A 19,700-nucleotide genomic window follows, 5' to 3' on the forward strand; every position below is an offset into this window, starting at 1 on the left:
GTGGACATCAGACTGGCACCCTCCCTTATGACATTCCGCAAGAGACTAAAGACGTGGTTGTTTGAGAAGGCGTTTGAGTAAGTGCTGCAACAATTGGCAATGACGATTGGAACGGAACATGGATAACGAGATTTGGATTGTGGTTCAACGATGAGACGTCGCGAATGACTTATTGTAATTGTATTATTGATATTGATGTTGTTTAATGTTGTTTTTGATATTGCTAGTTGATGTTGGCTTATGTTGTAAATTGCACCCGATTTTACATGTTGTACACCGCCGTGAGTCGCCCTAGGGCTGAGAACGGCGGTCTATAAGCGCAGTAAATAAATAAATAAATAAATAAATAAATATGGTCATGTTCCAGAAGCATTCTCTCCTGACGTTTCACCCACATCTGTAGCAGGCTTCCTCAGAAGTTGTGAGGTTTCTTGGAAATTAGGCAAGTGAGGTTTATATATCTGTGGAATGTCCAGGGTGGGAGAAAGAATTCTTGTTGGTTTGAGGCAAGTATGAATGTTGCACTTGGCCACTTTGATTAGCATTTAATGGCCTTGCAGCTTCAAAACCTGTCTGGTTGCTGCCTGGGGGATCCTTTGTTGTGAGGTGTTAGCTGGCCCTGATAGATTCTTGTCTGGAATTCTCCTGTTGTTTTTTTTTTAGTGTTGCTATTTATTTATTTATTTATTTATTTATTTATTTAAGATATTTCTACCCCACTTTTCTCCACAAGCTGCCCCAAGGCAGCTTCCAACATGCAAACCATACAATACCAAATTAAAACATAATTATCAAAGTTAAAATCATCTCTGCAGTATAACCCAGTCCCACCTCAGTAGTGTAAAACCCCTTGGAAATGCAAATGTTAGACCTTAAAACTCAACCTAGCCCCAAAAACATATGGTTCCATCTTTAATTAAAAGCCTTCTTAACTAGGAAGGTATTTACACACTTCCGGAAACACAACAGGGATGGGGCCAATCTTAGTTTTTCTGGAAGGAAGTTCCAAAGTGCTGGTGCCAATCCTGAGAAGAAACCTTCCCTGGTCCTACTTAAACACATGTTGGAGAGGGTCCAAATGGAGTTAAGGGTCTCCTTGCAGGATCTCAGTACTTGCAGGATATTCAGTACGGTATGTTTAAGGGGACACGGTGTTCCAGGTAGCCTGGACCGAAGTCGTATAGCGCTTTATAGGTAAGAACCAGCACTTTGAATTGGGCTCAGAAACATATAGGCAGGCAGCCAGTAGAGCTGTTTGAGAAGTGGAGTATCATAGAATCAAAGAGTTGGAAGAGACCTCATGGGCCATCCAGTCCAACCCCCTGCCAAGAAGCAGGAATATTGCATTCAAATCACCCCTGACAGATGGCCATCCAACCTCTGTTTAAAAGCTTCCAAAGAAGCAGCCTCCACCACACTCTGGAGCAGAGAGTTCCACTGCTGAATGGCTCTCACAGTCAGGAAGTTCTTCCTTATGTTCAGATGGAATCTCCTTTCTTGTAGTTTGAAGCCATTGTTTCGCGTCCTAGTCTCCAAGGAAGCAGAAAACAAGCTTGCTCCCCCCTCCCTGTGGCTTCCTCTCACATATTTATACATGGCTATCATATCTCCTCTCAGCCTTCTCTTCTTCAGGCTAAACATGCCCAGCTCCTTAGCCGCTCTTCATAGGGCTTGTTCTCCAGACCCTTGAGTAGTATGCTCCCTGATGCTCTGGTGATCTACCGGTAATGGAATAGGCTCCGAGATTCTCTCTGAGTCAGCAAGGAGGGCAGAATTTGACCCTCCCAATGTCAGACTGAGTCTGTCCCCTCTGGTGGCAACTTGCCAGGACTATGGGATGCCATGGATGGCAAACAGTGATGTAGAGGTGCCTCACAGCCCCACCACCATCGGCACCATCTTTAGGAGTAAAACACCATTGCAATTGTACATAGCAATGGATCAGCAGTTAGGTAGGAGCCCCTGGTGGTGCAATGGGTTAAACCCTTGCGCCAACAGGACTGAAGATCAACAGGTTGCAGGTTTGAATCTGGGGAGAGTACGGATGAGCTTCCTCTGTCAGCTCCGGCTCCCCATGCGGGGACATGAGATAAGCCTCCTACAAGGGTGGTAAAACATCAAAACATCCGAGCATCCCCTAGGCAATGTCCTTCCAGATGGCCAATTCTCTCACACCAGAAGTGACTTGCAGTTTCTCAAGTCACTCCTGAAACACACATACACAAAAGTAATTAGGAACCTATTTCAGAACTGGCAAGAATATTTCCCTGTAGCCAGGTCAATTTATAAAACTCACTATATTGTCTACTGTTTCAAATGAATGGAGCAATCTTGTGCTTGGTGAGTCAGAATTCCTATTGCATTCAATGGTGCTTACTAACAGGAAGGTGGCTGTGGGATTGCAGCTGAAGCAGAGTCTCTGCAGAGGCAGTCTTGGCACAGGAATCTAATCTGAAGTTTAGTGTTGATTGGTTTTTTTATTTTGAGAAAATGAAAGGTGGAAAAATGATGGTGGAAAGCTCCCATCATCCATCCAAAACAGAATAGATTATACTTTTCCAGAGCAGCAGATCACTCACTGCTGGCATGAGGAGGGGAAAAAATAAAATGTGAGCAGCAACGATGAAAGGAGGAGGACAAAGCATACTTATCCAATCTGATCCTCTATATTCTATGCTTATTCTCACACATTTTGATTTCAGGTTGGAGCCTGTAGAGAGCCACTTCAGCATAACTCGCACGTACTTGTAAGGCTTAAAAATCTGCAGTGAAGTTGCAAGCCTGTCAGGGTTACTCAGGAGGGACGTTTGGAGTGCATACCACTTGAGAATGCCTACGCTTGTCAGTTTTATAACTCAAAAAGTAAATTGTTTGTAAGGAGAAGTAAATGAAAAAAAGCTGTTGAGCCAGTCTTGCAGCTGGAATATTTTGCTCCCTTGTTAGAGACTGGAAAATAAAATAAAATTGGACCACAGAACATCATGGAAAAGGATGCAGAAGGCTGCAAATTTAAATGAACGAGAAAGGGCACCATAATCAAATAGTAAATGAATAAAGTTATTCCTTATTCCTAAATAGTCTCTTATTTGGGTCTCCGTTATCCATGCTGTAGAATTGGATAAGTCAGGCAAGACACAATAACTTGGCACAATAAGACATCACTTTTAAATATTGCTATCAAGAAGGAAGTTCCACAAATCATGGTTGTCAGTAAACATGTTTAGAGTTCTTATTGATTAATCCTCAGAAGAACTTACCCACTTCTACTATCATTTTAAAGAGCACATAATCAATGCACTCCCAACAGATGACCATCTAGATTCTGTCTAAAAACAATTATAGAACGAGCTTCCACCACACTCCAAGGTAGCATATTTCTCTTCTAAACAGCTCTTAGCATCGGGCAGTTCTTCCTAAATATTATTTATTTATTCATTCATTTTCATTCCGCTTTTCTCCCATGGATGGGATTCATGGTTAAAAGTGGCAAAATTACATAATATAAAACTCAACAAAACCAAATAAACAGATTACATACTACATAAACCATATGTAACAAATTAATAAATTAAGACATTATATGATTAAAAATTCCCAGACCCTCAGGCCACTGAGGTTGTCCATTAGAAAAATTACACTGGGATCCTAAAAACTCCATTTTCTTTCAGCCGTGTAAAAGCATTGCCAGGTTCAAAATGGCATTCCAAAATGTATATTGGCAATAACTGTTTGACAGTTGCCTATTATTGCTCTTCAGGAAAGGCTGGTTCCACAAAATAGTTTGAATTTGTGAACAAAAGGCCAGCAAGGAAGGGGCTGTTCGCACCTCTTTAGGAAGGGAGTTCCAGAGCTGCAGGGCCACCACCAAAAAGGCCCCCCCCCCCTCATTCCCACCAACAGTGCTTGTGTTGGTGGTGGGACCGAGAGAAGGGCCTCTCCTGATGATCTCAGGGCTCATGTGTGGTGCCGTCCCTCAAGTAGGCTGGGCCCAAACCATTCAGAGCTTTATAGGCTAAAGCCAGCACCTTGAATTGCACCCAGAAACAAACAAATATTTAGGTGGAATCTCTTTTACCAGAGTTTGAGTCTGTGTTTTCATCTCTAGACAAGATTTTAACTCCTCTGACAAGCCTGAGTTCATTCTGCATTCATTGCTTTTCTGTGTTTCTCTCTGCAGTGCTGGTTGTTGGTTTAAATTCCTCATTGGTGATTTCCCCCCTTTTTCATTTCTTGAACATTTACCTTTAAACTCAGTTATTTAATCATCTCTCCTAGTTTCTTTATGTCTCGCCTTCATTAGAACTGTTTGAAATTATTTCTTCAGTAACCATCAGTTGTTACACCTAAATTAGGCCATCTTGTACATCTTGTACAGTGTTCTCTATATACTTACAGGAATAAGTGATGTGGATGTTAGTGAAAGGTTTTAGAACTAAAAAGGGCAGAGAGCACTACAGATCAAAGTACTTAAAATAGACTCAAAGTCTATTAAATTCACTTGGAATGTTAATGCATTTTGTCAGTAAAAGTAAATGCTAGGCATACAGCTTTTGCTTGTACTAACATATTTTCATTGTTTTTATTCTTTTAGGGATTATGTAAAGAGTGAACTGGAGTCTGGATATGAAGGCCCAATGTATCTAGAACCGCTTTCCATGAATCGTTTCATGACAGCCTTAATTGGTGAGTGCATGCACATGCCATTGTCTTCTAAGGTGCTCCAGTTTTGTAGGGTTTACTATATATACCCATCAGTAAAATACATTGTGCACCACCCAAAGTATTCTTGGAGCAACTTGAAAATATTTGCTATATGAATTGCAGCTTTACTTTACCATTATTGACTTTAGAAAGCAACTTAAGTGGAGTGGATTTTGTACAGTTTTATCAGCCAGAATGGAATACTTGCTCTTTTGCTTCCCTTGTTTGGGGGCTGTTTGTTCTGCCTTCTTTGCTAGCATTCTCTTTGTTCACTCCTGTTTTCTACTTGTGCCATGCAGTAATATGAGTTCTGTGGATGAAATAGTCTTTAAGTAATTTAAAGATCCTAGGTTGAATCATTTTGTATGCTGCTTCACACATTGGTCAAGTTAAATTGTTATTTCAAGCTATAAAATACCTAATAAACAATTACTTTGTATCTCAGAAATAAAATTATCATAATAATGTCATAGAAAATTAATGAACCAATTTCAGAGACTTTGATTCTGGGCCTCAGATATTATTTGAAGGCACTTTGTTCCATGGTAGTCTTTGGGCATTGGTTGGTTGTTGACTACTTAAAATTCTTGGAGCCTTCTATAAGAAATAATGATTGCTACAGCATGTGACATGTTCAATCTTTTTGTCTTGATTTTAAGAAAGGAGGTGGAGATCTTGACATCTGGTTTCAGGGAGACAGGTTCTAATGCAGCAGTGAGATGCTGCACTGTTTTCCTTTCTAAGTTGATTTCACAACATGCATACCTTCTGTCATTCTGGGAATTAGAAAAAAATACGGATCTTTGAAACATTTATTTGCATTCTGCTCACAAATTACATAATTTCCATTTTGCACTTATCATGCAAAGGATGCTTTTTTGTTAGGGAAGCATCTTGTTTACCTTGCATTTGAAAAACAAACTAAATGCTTTTTGTTTTTATCCTCCCACTGCTGCTATTTCTGTAACTGTTTCCCAATTTGGCTGACCTAGACTGAGACTCCTATCTGGGGAAAAAACAACTACAAAATTAATTCAATTACCGTATCTCTTTGATTCTAAGCTGCCGTTGATTGTAAGATGCACACTAATTTCAGTCCTACTAACAGAAAAAAAGATATATACATATATATGTTAAAGCAACTGTGATTCTGAGACATTTCTCATTTTTAGAAATGTTTATATTAGGAAGGGGGGGGGGTCTATCTTCAAATCAAAGAAATTTATATACTTATAATTTTGTAAATGACTATCTGCACCCCACTGTTTATGTGCTGAAGTCCCATCTGTCCTTTGCATGAGAACATCGGTTATCAAGCAGTTTTTACATGGATTTCCCTCCTTTTTTGTTATAATGTAGTTTTTCAAGCACTTTTCCGAAACTGCTTCCTGATTGCGGTTTGTCCCACTACTTTCCAACACAGGCATAAATTGCAATTGTAGACTTGGGAAGAGACTGTGAAATACTCCATTTTCTGGGGCTTCAAACGGAAAATCTCATTAAATAAGTTTATAGTGCAGGTTAAACTTCCCTTATCTGAAATGTTTGAGTTTTGAAAGTTTTTGTATTTCTTATTTTAGCATATCTATAGTGAATGAGGGGAAAGCGGGATATTCACACATCCCACTGAGCTTTAACTCAAGGAGCCCTAACAAGGAAAAGAAAAGAGGGGAAAAAAGGAGGGAAAGGCTTCACTTACACAATGTCCCTATAAAAAGCAGATGTCCCAGATGTTTCCCTGGCTGTCAGCCTACTTTCCACCCTTTTAGCAAATTAGGAAAGGGAAGGGAGGGGAAAATCCTCTCCCCCTCTCCCATACCGTGTTAAGTCTTTTCATTATCTCTCGGCTGAATCCAGGAGGTGCAAATGGGGTCCCTCTGCACTTGCCCTTGGGATGCTTTTGCACTTTCCCTTGTGTTGGCGGACATGGGCTGCTTAACATGAGAAAAAGTATTCACCCTTTCTATCCAACTTATACAAATGAAGAAATTGTTTCAAAAGTAATCCTGTTATGAAATTGGGATGTTTATAACTCATAGAGATTTCTAAGCGGAAGATGTCATCTTGTTGATTTCTGGTAGATGAGTCTCCCCTATCATGATATCTGAAATTCTAAAATCTTCCAAATTTGGGTGATTAAGTTAGAGGCACCTTTGCTTTGTGGTGGTTCAGTGTAGCCAAACTTCGTCTATGCACAAAATTTTTCAAAGTTCAAAGTTTTTTTGTGTTTAAATACCTTCCGTGTGCAAGCTGTATATGACACTGGGAAACACAATTTTCAGTGAACTAGATCTGACACTTGTTTTTGAGTAACTTTTGGCCTTTGAATCCAAAAAATGACCTCAGTTTTTTCTATCACATCACCTTTTAAGGGTACAGGATATCCCCCCCCCCCTTGCCCCAAAAATCATAAAAAATGTACACACAAAGAAAATAAGATAAGCTGTAGAGAATTTGAATAGTTCCAAATCTCGTGCCAAATCATTCAAGTCACGCTGACAAATCCCTTATGAACTGAGTCATCTGCAGTTTCAAAACCTTCATTGTTTCTGTCACTTAGTTCTTCACCCATATACCTGCTTTTCCAAAGAGTTCAATGAAAACTGGCAGTTGGAATTCAACTGAATGAAGTGCTGGATGTTTAGCTGATGGTAGACTAGGATACTCTATTTGACATTTGTTTTTCTTGTTATTATCCTGGCGTATTAACTGTACAAAAGTAACAATCACTTGAATGATCTCAGCTCTTACCAAGCAATAGGTATACCAAAAGGCAATGTATCTTGTGTTCACTTCATCCACATCTCTCAACACACTGCTTGCACACCTTGTGAGGGGCCCAAGACTTACCTTGATCACAAAGTTTTCTTGACTGGGAATGGTGAAATTGCCACAGATATAATAAAATGAATTAGGGTTGTTTTGGCACTTATGGAAAGAAATAGCAGAGATAGACACAATCTTAAGGAGAGAAAAAAATACATAAGTAAATAAAAAAATTAATTCTGCTAACTCCTTGTATACAAACAAGAACTTGGACCACACTTCGGGATACGATTCACTATATAGAACAGCACACAACCTCTCACCACACTGTCTCATGTGTAACTGAATAGCTTAGACAAGTACAAACCGTTCATTGGTCTCCAAGGTTGTCCCCCAACCCTCCCCACATATTGTTTTCAGCCAATAGAAGGAGAGCACCAGTGTTTCCCTCGATCCAGATCCAGCCTAGAGTGGTCATATTAAGATAACCTTGACACGATAGAAGGAAAAAAACTTGACACGATAGAAAGAAACTAACTGCAATTTTGAAATCAGCATGCCCATTTAAGTCTAGAACAGCTAAAAAATCAAACTCAACAGGAATTAGGTTAAAATTGTTCCCCAATGAAACATAAATGAAATTTGTGTTTCGACTTTGGTCCCATCTTCAAGATATCCCACTATGTCTATGGGGGGCAGGGGGTCAAATCTCCAGAGCTTGACAAATATGTAGATCTTGAGAAACAGGATGTGGATATAAACTGTGGCCAGTGTTGTTTTCCTTGTGGTGATAACCTCAGCAGTAGAGCAACTTGAAAATGTGACTTCTTTCCATCTATTTGTGGCATCTAATTATATGTTGAACTTTGAAAGGACAGCCATAGCCTGTGAAACTTGTTATTATGGTAGCAGTGCTATGAGTGCAGTGGAAGCCAAGTACTTTAAAAAATAAACTCATACTAGTGTTTATACATGTATACACACTCAGTGTTAGCAGAATATTTTTGCGCTCTTTTGGTGTAACCTATGCAGATATGAAAATTATAGCAACATTACAAAATGGTAGGATTATATCCCTCCACTGTTCTTTCCTGGCTAATTTCTTCTCGCTAACCATAGAATATTTTTACTATAACAGTACAGGGCAAGAAAATCTTATCTATACCAGGCTGCATAATTAGAGAATGGTGATTCTTGGGCATACCATGGACATAAACATATCACTCAAATCCAAGACAGGCCTTTCTGCACCTACTGGGTGAACAGGGAGGTGGCATTCATTAGTTATGATAATATACTCCTGAAGAGGGTTAAAACTTCAGTGTTCAATTAAAAATTATATTTAACTATGGTGCTACCCTAGTCCTTGTAATTTTATGAAATATTTTATATCCCCATAAAAGAATTTGTTTGCTACATACTTGTAATTTCTGTTTTCATTCTTCTTGCTTCCCATATGGCAAAAACTGCAATCTAAACACACTCAAGTGGCTTAGTGGGCAGTAGTTTAGTGTAAAGGATATTGATAGTTTTACTTATTCAAAATTAGGGCTTTTATATTTTTAAACTTCATGAATGTGTCAAGTTGTTCAATTTTATTTGTAAAGTGTCCCCATGTTGCTAAAATGTTAATAAAATGTCTGGGTTTGATACAAAAATGGGTTTTAGACATGGATTTTCCACCAAAGCGTCAACATTTCCAGAAATTGTGCCACATCAAGCTCTGAAAATTTTGAGTAAATGTACATGTGATTGCAGTGTTAGTTGGATATGTGGCGCAAGGCCTATAAAGTGTTCCTGCGTAGAGCACTCAGGCACATCTTGTGCTCCTTCACACTCCTCGAGAACAGCTCTGAAAAACACACACACCCATTTGGTTTTCTGATCTTTTTTTTAGGGATGGTTTCAGACCAGATTTGCCCTCAGATCTTTTAAACCCGCTTACAAATGCAGTGATCCCCTAAACCATTTTCCAACTCCCACAAATAAGCCTATCAGAAATGATGTGACATCACTTTCAGTTCTCTGCCAATGCACAGGTGCATCCCATTGGAGGTGATGCACGGGGATGGAAATTGGGTCCTGCCCAATCTTACAGCCTAGGTGTAAGGCAGCCCTTTGAATCATTGACCAGGCATCTGTTTTGTTATGCATTCACAGCGTATTGATATAGTATAGAGGCAGCTTTACAAAACTCTGGAGAAAATTGATAAATTTAACCCAATACAGATTGAGCATCCTTTGCCTGGAATCCAAAAATCCAAAATACTCGAAAATTGTCCACATAGAAGGAATAGATAGTTTCACCTTCACTTTCTGATGGTTCAGCATACATAAACTGCATTTCACCCCCATTATTAAAAATATTGTTTGTAAATTTAACTTCAGGCTATATGTGTAAGGTGTATATGAAACATAAATGAATTTAACATTTAGATTTGTGTTCTATCTCCAAAATTTCTCATTATGTGCAAGTATCCCAGAATCCAAAAAAAAAAAAAAATCAAAATATGGAACACTTGTGATCCCAAGCATTTTGGACAAGGGATATTCAACCCATAATTCCTTCCTAGAGAATGTGTTCTCTTATATTTTCAGATTTTTTTAAAAAAAATTGATATACTAGTTTTGAACTGTTCAAAAAGTAATAAAACTTTGCTGATTGCAACTATCAATGCTGGCAAAGGGTAACACTTTAAGAGGTAATGTGTAGTTTACAGTGTACTGTAAGTATGATACTGTTCATGGAATATTCAAGGAGAGGGGAGAGTCACATTATGATTATGTTTTCATTTGTGTCATTTGTAGGTCAGCTTGTGGTGTGCACCCTTTGCTCCTGTGTCATGAAAACCAAACAGATCTGGCTCTTCTCTGCTCACATGCTCCCTCTTCTGGCACGACTCTGCCTGGTCCCTCTGGAAACAATCGTGATCATCAACAAATTTGCGATGATTTTCACTGGCTTGGAAGTTCTTTATTTTCTGGCGTCTAATCTTCTGGTACCGTACAATCTGGCAAAGTCTGCATACAGAGAACTTGTCCAGGTAGAGTATGCTGAAAATATTGACTGAATTTCTACATTGGTCTTGACTTATTTTCCATAACTTAAGCTGATAGGACAAGGAGGAATAACATATATTTAAATGTTTGTGGTTTGGATAGAAGACATTTGTAAATCTAGGGCACTTCATTAATGACTGAACAAGAGTATGTGTTATCTACAACATTGTAGGTGTATGTTGGTAAGAAGATTTCCCAGATACATTTTCTGAAATGAGATTGGAAAGTTTAGGAAAAAATGAGAAGGTAACATTGAGAAACGTATGTTTTCTTGAGCTGAACAATGAAAGGGAAGAGGAAAAAGATCGTCATCACTAATTTCAGTATCCTGAGGAAAACAGAATCCTTATGCCTTTCAATTGGTTAATAAGGCAGTGAGTCAGGGCAGGTGAAAATGCATAGCTTCTTGTCAGGGATGTTTGCCAAGAGCTCCTTCGGAACCTGCCGCAATAGTTTGGTAAACTGGTTTAAAGACACCACATGTCCTCCAAACTCTCTGTGTGTATCATTCAATGTTGTGAGATTTCTTAGTCACTGATTCTGATTAAACTTGGAAAAAGCTATTCTAATATTTCAGTCAACATTTTACTAACTATAAGTCAACTTAAGCTTGATTTCTAAGAACAGTTTTCACATAACGTAATTCCATAACACAGTTTTTGATGACTTGCAACTGAATATGTGTATGTTCTAATCTTCTATACGTGTAGTATATGGTTATTGTTTAGTTCCTTGGAGTGATGTATACAAGCATGAACCAGATCCATAATAGCTAATTTTGATCGCTGTGAAGAGTCCACAGAATGGTAGATTTTGGTTGATAGAACACCAATATTTTTAACATTTAACTCAGAATTTTGGGTTTATTTGACCTCCTGATTCCAAAAATGGCATCGGTTTCCCCTCTATCTGCTCAAGTTTTTATGATACAGAATATATGCTGTCTACCAGGTATCATCTGCTCACCCATAAAAAAACCCCATGATAACCATATCGAAGGAACAAGAGAAGAGCTGATGAGGTCCATTTTCTGAATCAGCATCCTAAATAAACCCAATAACAGGCCTAAAACTAGGATCCCCTGATGGCGCAGTGGGTTAAACCTTTGTGCTGGCAGGACTGAAGAGCGACAGGTCACAGGTTCGAATCTGGGGAGAGTGTGGATGAGCTCCCTCTATCAGCTCCAGCTCCCCATGCGGAGACACAAGAGAAGCCTCCCACAAGGATGGTAAAACATCAAAAACATCCGGGTGTCCCCTGGGCAATGTCCTTGCAGTTTCTCAAGTCACTCCTGACATGAAAAAAAGGCCTAAAATTCAAGACTTCAAGCTTGGGGGCGGGGGGGCTGTGTAATCTTTGTGTAAGTTCCATGTCCCTGCCTTTGTCCCACAATCCTCAGAGCTGCATATGATGGGAACATGAGGAGACCTTCTTAGTTGACGACCTTCTTTGGCCCTTCCACTCAGCCATATAACCCACAATATCTACTTTGAACTGGGTTATCTGAGTCTACACTGCCATATATCCCAGTTCAAAGCAGATAATGTGGGATTTTATTCGGCTGTGTGGAAGGGGCCCTAGAGAGGCTAGACTGATTTATTTTCACAGACAGGTGGAGCCTTTTTTGGCAAACCTTTAAAGCAGTGGTTCTTAACCTGTGAGTCCCCAGATGTTTTGACCTTCAACTCCCAGAAATCCTAACAGCTAGTAAACACCCAGGAACTCACAGGTTGGTAACTACTGCTTTAAAGACTGATTACTTAAGGAGAACATACAGCATTGTTTATTCATTGGGTTTTTTTTTAAAATTACTTTGCTTTTTCTGGTTTAAATTTTATTGATTGTTTAATTACATTTTTTATTTTGAATGAGGTGAAGTTTTAGCTATGTTTGTTTAATGGTTGTAGGCATTGAAGTGAACACAACTAGAATTCAAATCACTGTCAAGTTAGCTTTGCACAGGATGAAACAAGTCAAGTTATGGAAAATATAGGGAGGGCATAGACTTGTGTTTAGTGTAATGTTCTGAATCACTGTTCTTTTTTTCTTTTTCTTTTTTGATCTCCTAGATTTTCCCAATATATATTTATATTTCAGGAGAGATACTCAGGAGAGATACAACATGTTATTAGAAAAAGCCGTTATTCTCTAAACCTACATTTTATTAGATTAGATCCTTAACACAAAAGCCAGCTCAAAGGTATAATTATAATCTCATCACAGCCAGATTGCAAATCAGGAAGCATGGAAGTTAGTGGTAATTATTTTCCCTGTTGACACCATTTCATTCTTTCTGACCTTACATCACATATTGTTATTTTTAATCACAGGTGTTTTTTGTTCATTTTCTTTTTATCCAAAACAGTCTCCAAGATTATCCATATATTCTTAATAAGTTAATGCAATGATTCGCAAAGGATTTAAGAAAATGGTGGAATGAATACTGTTCCACATGAATAACACGCTTGAACATTTTTCATGAAATGTTGATGGCAGAGTATCTTGGATGTCTCTCATTTATAGTTTGCCATAAGTCAAAGCAGACTTAATGCCAAAGTATAACAACAACAACAACAACAAGGATTTGTTTTCTTTCTGTTGGTAGCTGAAGAGTGCAAATTTTAGAAAGAGTCCTTGAGAGGATGACATGCTGTGTTACTTCCAGTGCTTTATATAAAGTAGTTTTTAATGTTTTTAAAGCCATGCTGAACACAGATACACACTGAGGGAGAGTAACAGCTATGACATTACCACTTTTTCAACTGAATGCTCTCCTGGATGTTAAATGTGAATGCCCATGCCTCAAAACAAGTTTAAAAAGCTAAGCTGCCCATTATGCACTTACAGTTACCCTTTCAGTAGCAAGATTGCAAGGCCTAGAGATTTTAAGAAAAGCAACTTACTTACATGTCTAGATGTTTTAGGTAAATAACATTTATATCTTTCCTTGTTAGCTTTCCCATTCCATGCTTGCCCACTACCAATCCTCTTTGGGGAACATCGTATAGTTGAAATATCTTCCATTGTATCAAAATGAGCAAGCCATGACTGCATTTCATGCATTTTTAAAAGGCAGCTGTGGAAACACATTTATATCTTAATTAACACAAATTAATTAAGAGTCAATTAATCAGTGATCACACAATACAAAGGAAAAGGATGTGTTGACTCAGTTTGATGACACTGATTTGTCAGGAAATATGTAGTAAACAATAGTCAAATTGGTGTTTGTTATTTTGTTTTAACGTTGTGAGGCATGTTTCCACTACTATCACATATTGTAGAAGTGAAAAATGCACTTGATATTTATTTCTGCAGATACTGGATGGAGTGAAGCAGAGGAAGTAAAGAGATACGGCACCAGTTGGTGCATACAGTATTTTGCTATTTTTATGTATTTTTAATTGAGTGAATAATTAAATGGTCATTACCTTTTGTTTTAAGGTTGTAGTTATATGTCAGATCACCTACATACAAACATTTGAAATAAAGAAAACAACTAATCCTGATCTTCTCTTCTTTTGGCTTGTCCAGGTGGTTGAAGTTTATGGCCTCCTGGCCTTAGGGATGTCTTTGTGGAACCAGCTGGTAGTCCCTGTCCTCTTCATGGTCTTTTGGCTTGTGTTATTTGCTCTTCAAATCTACTCTTACTTCAGCACACGAGATCAGCCTGCATCTAGGGAGAGGCTGCTCTTTCTATTTCTGACGAGGTAAGTTACTAAAATATATATCTGGCTGTTGTTGGTCAGTTGCTATATGCTGGGGGGAGGTGGGTTCTGCTTCCTACAAATGAGGAAAAAGAGCAACTACAGGCAGAGCCCTTTGGGTATACTTGGGATGGGACTTATTTCATGCGTAGTGGAATACAATAAAACCTCCATATCCAAGTCCCAAAAGCCTCCATGGACACTTGAATCCATGGATAATACCAAACCCTATGTTTTGACTGTACTTGGGCTAGAAGCATACCATAAGGGACCAAGAAACCCCCAAAATACTTTCAGGGGAGGGGTATTTTTGGAGCATGGATAAATGAAACTGTGGACTTTGGATCCATGGATAAGAGGGGCATAGGCCTTTAATTTGTGTAACAGTTTTTTTTCTACCCAACGTTTTTGAGGTATACATATTGTGTAAATTCAGAAAGTATTTGGGAGATGTACTAATTAAACATACCAGAACTGGATGACTAACAAATTCCTTCAAGCTAGAATAATCAATATATCCAAGTTCAAATGCTTGCTTTACTATTGTTTGTTTCCCCCACCACCCCCAGCATTGTGGTTCCTTGGAGTGTATTTAGGTTTTGTATGTTCTAAAACCTCTGTAAAATGTGTTGTTTCCCAAGCAGTTAGACTGGTTTTCTTTGCATGCTTAGAGAATGAAAAAAAAAGGAGTTTTTAGAAGCACTGTCCCCAAAGCTCTCAGTGCGGTCAAGCAGAGTTCGATTGCACAACATAGTTATAAAATATTGAAGGAGAAATGGGGCTTGGACTGATTGATGTGGCTGAGTTTCCTCCAGAGGATGGACTTTGTTACCAGAGTTTTTGTCTGTGTTGCTGGTGAAAGCATATGAGTTCATTTTCACCCACAGTAAAGCAGAGGAAGGATTGTGTGAACCAAAAATACAGACCAAGGAATGGGAATTCATAGAATCATAGAATCATAGAATCAAAGAGTTGGAAGAGACCTCATGGGCCATCCAGTCCAACCCCCTGCCAAGAAGCAGGAATATTGCATTCAAATCACCCCTGACAAATGGCCATCCAGCCTCTGCTTAAAAGCTTCCAAAGAAGGAGCCTCCACCACACTCCGGGGCAGAGAGTTCCACTGCTGAACGGCTCTCACAGTCAGGAAGTTCTTCCTAATGTTCAGATGGAATCGCCTCTCTTGTAGTTTGAAGCCATTGTTCCGCGTCCTAGTCTCCAAGGAATTGAGTGCTCCATGCTGAAGTAAGGAAGGAAGTAAACACAGGAATCGGAATGTACAGCTTTAACCTCTTTTTTAACAGCTCCCCATTCAGTCATGCTGGCCACATGACCTTGGAGGCGTTCTGTGGACAATGCCGGCTCTTCGGCTTAAAAATGGAGATGAACACCACCACCCCAGAATTGGACACATGTAGACTTAATGTGAAGGGGAAATCTTTACCTTTTAACCTCTTTTTAAAACTGTTGTCCCTGACTATTAACTGTTGTTGTTGTGTTCCTTCAAGTCACTTCTAATTTATGGTAACTCTTTGTCAAGATTTGTTCAGAGGTTGTTCATTTTACTTTCCTCAGTCTGAGAGTGTGACTTGCTGAAGGTCAAGCAGTGAGTTTCCATAGCTGAATGGGGATTTTAACCCTGGTCTCCAGTATCCTAGTTCAACATCCAAACCATGCTACCTGTCCCTATTTGAGAAGTTAAATCGTAGATCTATCTACTTTTCCTCGCTACATTTAATTGAAATGTCAGCAAAGTAGATGAAGGATATTTTTCCTCTTCCATACATAAATAATAAAAGGAAAAGGTAAAGGTTTTCCCTGGCATTAAGTTCAGTCGTGTCTGACTCTGAGGGGTGATGCTCATCTTCATTTCTAAGCCGAAGAGCCAGTGTTGCTCGTAGACACTTCCAAGGTCATGTGACGAGCATGACTGCATGGAGCACTGTTAGCTTCCCACAGAAACGGTATCTATTGATCTACTCACATTTGCATGGTTTTGAACTGCTAGGTTGGCAGAAGCTGGAACTAACAGTGGGAGCTCACCTCGCTCCCGGGACTCAAACCGCCAACCTTTCGGTCAGCAAGATCAGCAGCTCAGTGGTTTAACTTGCTGCACAACCAGGAGGCCCTATACATGAAAATATATTTCCATAAAATACAGGCAGAACAAAAATCCAAGATGGTGCTGTTTTGTAATGAATATTTTCAACTTTCTACAGTATCTCCATCTGATAAGCTGGTGTGTGTGTGTGTGTGTGTGTGTGTGTGTGTGTGTGTACAGACATACTTAAGACTTGTCCTAGGTCAACATTTTTCAGGATTGGTCTACTTTGCCAGATATCCCAGGGCTCAAATGTGTTAATTCCCTCTGTGCGCATGGCATGCTTGTTCAAAATTTTAATAATACTTGTATTTTCTTGACCCCAGTATTGCAGAGTGCTGCAGCACGCCCTATTCTCTTCTGGGGTTGGTGTTTACAGTGTCCTTTGTGGCACTTGGAGTTCTAACCCTCTGCAAGTTTTACCTGCAAGGCTACCGAGCGTTCATGAATGACCCAGCTATGAACAGGTAAGCTGCACAATCAGGAATGCCTAACCCTTTCTTAAGCCATACTGGTTAAGCTGAAACAGGTTTTAGGCCTTACATGGATTTAAAGAAAAAACCACATGATATAACCTTTTATAACGCCTTCACGTCCTATTGTTTTAGGATTTAATGCTGAAGAAAGCATTCTTTAAAAACTTATTTTTTTGTTAAGAGGCATACTGCAGCCCATTACTTGAATTTTATTGCAAAGTTCTAATCCAGTTCCCCAAACATTTTGTGAGTTCTTTATTCTTTCCTTCTATCTCAGGATTCCATGCTTTGTTTGATTATTTATATTTGACAATCAATTTTCACTAGTTTTTGGTATGACTTTGATAGTAATTTTTCTGCCCCGGTTCCTTTAGCTTGTCTGATTAGTTTTCCAGACCCTTTTGCATTTGTAATTCTTTGATAGAGCAACCCTCACTACTACTTCTACTATTACTACTGTTGAGTAGGACTGAAATATCAGCCCCAGTGTATCCTCTCAGGTGACACACAACACTTGGATAAATCATGAAATTGGGTAGGAAGGCAAACTTTGGCTACAGGACTCACCAAGCCCCAGCATTTGCTTTGAGTCTGTCCTACTCACAGCACTGACCAAGATAGATAAAGAACATCAGAGTCATGCAAACAAAAACAAAGTGCACATGAGCAATATTTAATGCATGTGTGGTAATTCTTGTCTAAGGTCGGTGTGACCAGCACAGTATGGAGTCAGTGATTGCTTGTTGTTTACAAAAATGGTCTTGGTCTGGCACTGTTTATAACCATAACTTCTGGTTGTTGCCCCAGGGAACACAATATTGCAATTATAACATCTCAAGCATAGCACAAATGATAAAGCTCAGCAAAACAATACCAACCGCATCTCCTTGTATGAATCTGCCCGGGCCCTGAGATCTTCAGGAGAGACTCTTCTCTTAGTTCCACCTCCATCTCAAGCTTGGTTGGGCCTTCTCTGTGGCTGCCCCTCAACTCCTGAACCCCTTAATGGCCCCCTCCTGCTGTCCTTCTGGCATGGGGCTAAAACCTTTTTATTCAGGCAGACTTTTAAAGATGAAGGTGTTTAAGGGGATGCTGTGGTTTTTAACTTGGAAAATGTTTTTGAATGGTTTTTAACTGGGAATGTTTTAATACTGGTTATATTTAATCCTGTTTTAATGTTTGTATATTTTTAATCGTTAATGCTGATGCTTTTATGTTAAGCCTCCTTGAGTCCCCTTTGGGGAAGATAAAGTGGGGTATAAATATAATAATAATAATAATAATAATAATAATATGTCAGCTGTTGTCAAAATGGAGTTTGTCAGGCTCACTAAAACAGATAGGTAGAGGTTTCTCCTGACATCAGTTCTGTCACATCCAACTCTGGGTGGTGGTGCTCATCTCCATTTCTAAGCTGAAGAGCCACCGTTGTCCATAGACACCTCCAAGGTCATGTAGCCAGCATGACTGCATGAAGTGTCGTTACCTTCCCGCCAGAGCGGTACCTATTGATCGACTCACATTTGCATGTTTTTGAACTGCTAGGTTGGCAGAAGCTGTGGCTAACAGCGGGAGCTCATGCCGCTCCCCGGATTAGAACCTGCAACCTTTCGGTCAGCAAGTTCAGCATCTCAGTGGTTTAACCTGCTGTAGCACCAGGGGGCATGAAACAGATTAGCATACAATTAATCTTTAATTCTTATTTCATGCAAACACTACGACTAGTCCTACTACTACAGTTATGGTACTTTTTCTTCTAAAGGGAAAGCCCTCTTCAAAGCTGCTTTCTTGAAACCTTTATTTAACCTCTCCTCTTGGCCCGAACAATGCTTTGTCTTTATTATGTTTGGGTGAATATGCAACTGTATTTGCTTGACATCTTGTTGTATAAACCCAGATAATCTTCGTTGCTTCATATTTCAGGTTTCTTAACATTCTTTAATTCAAGAATACCTGTCATATAATGGTAATAAGTAGTCATTTTCTTCCTACCAACAGTTCCTTTCTCTTTTTTTTTTTTCGTTCAGTGTGCTAATTGGAGTTATTCTGTTTTAGTTTAGAAGGCTGTTTAAGCTGCAGAGAAAGTTGTATAGCAATACAACAAGAATTTATGTGCAAGGAGTTTCTAGAATGCTAAAATCTTGTTTTAATGCATAAACACAAAAAATAGGGCTTTAAAACTGAACCAAGAATGGAAGACTTCAGAAGTGATCCAGCATCATTTCAGGTGAAGATAATGTGTAGAGAAACTCTCCCCAGTCACGACATTATATATTATGCAACATGTACAGTTGCAAGTGTTTTAAAAGCCAGTAACATAGGACCACTGTGATTTCCTTTTTCATGGGGAAATAAATAACATTGAAGTGTAGTGGCTTGCCCTGGTCAACCCATAAGTATTTGTTAAAATATTTAAAATCAATTATCACTCCTCAAATAGGGTTTTGTAACTATAATTTAGCAAAGAGTGTGAGGCTTGAGGAAGGCCACTGGATGGAACATTGTGCAAAATACAAAGCATTCACTCACATAAATGAGGAAAAATGTTGTATATTGATTAAAACAATTGTAAAACTTGATTAAGTTGGTTTGTACTTAACATTTTGTTCTCTTCTTTTAAATATATTTTTATATGTAAAGAGGGATGACAGAAGGAGTCACGCTTCTAATCCTGGCGGTGCAAACCGGATTGATTGAGCTCCAAGTTGTCCATCGGGCCTTCTTGCTCAGTATTATCCTCTTCATTGTGGTTGCGTCCATCCTTCAGTCCATGCTTGAGATTGCAGATCCCATTGTCCTAGCACTGGGAGCTTCAAGAGACAAGTAAGCCATGTGCATTTTAAAATTTGATGACAGCTTTTCACATTCTTGATACTCGGGCAGTAATCC

At 39.1% G+C, this 19,700-nt stretch overlaps 1 protein-coding gene across 1 annotated transcript in view; it reads left to right on the forward strand.

Moving 5' to 3' along the window:
* Window positions 1-19,700, forward strand: part of RNF145 (ring finger protein 145) — a 76,558-nt gene that overhangs the window by 47,790 nt on the left and 9,068 nt on the right. The window contains exons 4-8 of the mRNA XM_060765566.2: window positions 4,592-4,683; window positions 10,276-10,511; window positions 14,062-14,237; window positions 16,662-16,802; window positions 19,452-19,634. Of these exons, the coding sequence (XP_060621549.2) occupies window positions 4,592-4,683; window positions 10,276-10,511; window positions 14,062-14,237; window positions 16,662-16,802; window positions 19,452-19,634 (828 nt within the window). The remainder of the gene's footprint in view (window positions 1-4,591; window positions 4,684-10,275; window positions 10,512-14,061; window positions 14,238-16,661; window positions 16,803-19,451; window positions 19,635-19,700) is intronic.

This window comes from Anolis sagrei, chromosome 2 (assembly GCF_037176765.1).
Source record: "Anolis sagrei isolate rAnoSag1 chromosome 2, rAnoSag1.mat, whole genome shotgun sequence".
In the NCBI taxonomy this organism is placed as follows: domain Eukaryota; kingdom Metazoa; phylum Chordata; class Lepidosauria; order Squamata; family Dactyloidae; genus Anolis; species Anolis sagrei.